The sequence below is a fragment of the Echinococcus granulosus genome (genome assembly GCF_000524195.1).
Source record: "Echinococcus granulosus chromosome Unknown EG_S00001, whole genome shotgun sequence".
Classification (NCBI taxonomy): domain Eukaryota; kingdom Metazoa; phylum Platyhelminthes; class Cestoda; order Cyclophyllidea; family Taeniidae; genus Echinococcus; species Echinococcus granulosus.
The window spans coordinates 17413-19102 of NW_020170381.1; the positions used below are offsets into that span (position 1 = coordinate 17413).

Genomic DNA, 1690 nt, shown 5'->3' on the forward strand with positions numbered 1-1690 from the left:
CCTCTTAGAAGGAAAGTGCTGGGAGCTGTTTTGTCCTTTGAGACTTTGAGGTTCTTCTGCAAATCGAGGAATATGCTGCAAATACTGTTCTCAGAGGGTCTACATACATTGGTGGGTATTTAAGTGTATAGACTCTGCACACCTTAGGTCATTAGGACACCAATGCAAAGGATTGCTAATCAGCACATTGTAGGCAAAAAACGCGACATTGGGGCGCACTCTTTGCTCATGTCTCAGCATCCCTGCCAACGAAGAGGTGCATGATGCCATATTCTGGATGCACGTGAGTTTTTGCCATTAAAAACGATGCAACTTCGATGCCTCACCACTGAACAGGTTAGCGTCAGCTCACACGGCTAAACACCTTTTCGTAGCACCAACGCAAATATCAACAAATTTACTTTTTCTACTTAAAAGCTTGTTTTTATTCATTTAAAGCGAAACTACTTCAATGGAAAAAAGGTAAATCCTGATGCCTGGATTAATGTTGCTAGCATAATGATCGCAAAATGAAATGAATCACCTGGTAATAGCCGTGTGATGACTTGCCTTAAGTGAAAGTTGTTTTGGGGATTTTGAGTGCAGGCGACGGAGCTGAGAAGGACTGCTGTATAAGAGACTACGATGAACAAGGAAAAGGTGCATTAAAGATGTAAAAATCAGACATAAAGACGGAAATTAATTTATCGTAGAGACCATTGCTAAATTTTACTTGGTGCATTGTGAAAATAATGCTTTTAAATCTAGGATGAAGATGGAGAAATATAAGTCGCAGCAATTTTTCCCACCTTCCAAAGCCTCTGCCATAAAGTAGTCGTGCATCAGGCATTTGATTTGGCAAAAAGTAAAGGCGAAACATTGCACAGCTCACCAAACGGTTTTAGTCCTAGGAACAAGCTTCAATTAGGTACTGATATTTGGTGATACTTGCATTGTGGCTAGCGTTGTCCGGTCGTTAATCATAGTCATAATTGTCACTAAAGTTAATGTCAAGTGAAAACTTCGCTTGTCGTGTCAATGTGTCAGGTGTCGATCAAACCCTTTTACCCTGCTTCATCGTGGCTGTCTCAGTTAAGCCACAACTGATTTAAGGACTCTCATTTTCTGTGAGCAGTTTTTGCCTCTCTTGGTTACCCGTTTGTCTGATTTTGAAACCCAGACAAAATCCATCATAATGTGGAACAAGGAGGGGAGATGTGGGATTGTAAAGGATTTTGTTCTTTATAAGTGCTATCGCGGTCCGGGCTCAACAGTCAAACAGCCATTGCCACTAAAAAAAGTTAAAGAATCAAATAGAAATTGTTTAGCAGCAATTGATGATGCATTCGCTACCACCGCCACACATATACTACACTAGAAACTAACTTTTATTCCTAGTGTCACAACATTGTGCCACTGTGTTCTAAGACAATTTATGATAAGTAGCTGCACCAGTTTATGTTGGGGAGGAATATAAGGCAAGGGCAATATTACTCCATCCATTCACCTGAGATTTACCGTCCATTTAGCATCTTTGCAGTGAATCATTCACCCTTGACCCTCGAACACTACCCCTTACAAATTCATCTATCTCAGGTTCATCTACTCATATGGCAGACACTAATATGCTTACCGAGGATTCGTCAATCTATTTGTGCCTCGACTACGCATTCACCGACCCCTTGAATGCTGCCCTAGGATCCTTTAGTCT

General features: G+C 41.0%; 1 protein-coding gene across 1 annotated transcript in view; it reads left to right on the forward strand. All coding sequences in view use genetic code 11, as the record gives it.

Moving 5' to 3' along the window:
* Nucleotides 1-1589: 1589 nt before the first annotated feature.
* The window catches only part of EGR_00004 (hypothetical protein), a gene marked incomplete at both ends in the record, with an annotated part of 700 nt that continues 599 nt past the window's right edge, over nucleotides 1590-1690 (forward strand). The window contains one exon of the mRNA XM_024489253.1: nucleotides 1590-1686. Within this exon, the coding sequence (XP_024355931.1) occupies nucleotides 1590-1686 (97 nt within the window). The remainder of the gene's footprint in view (nucleotides 1687-1690) is intronic.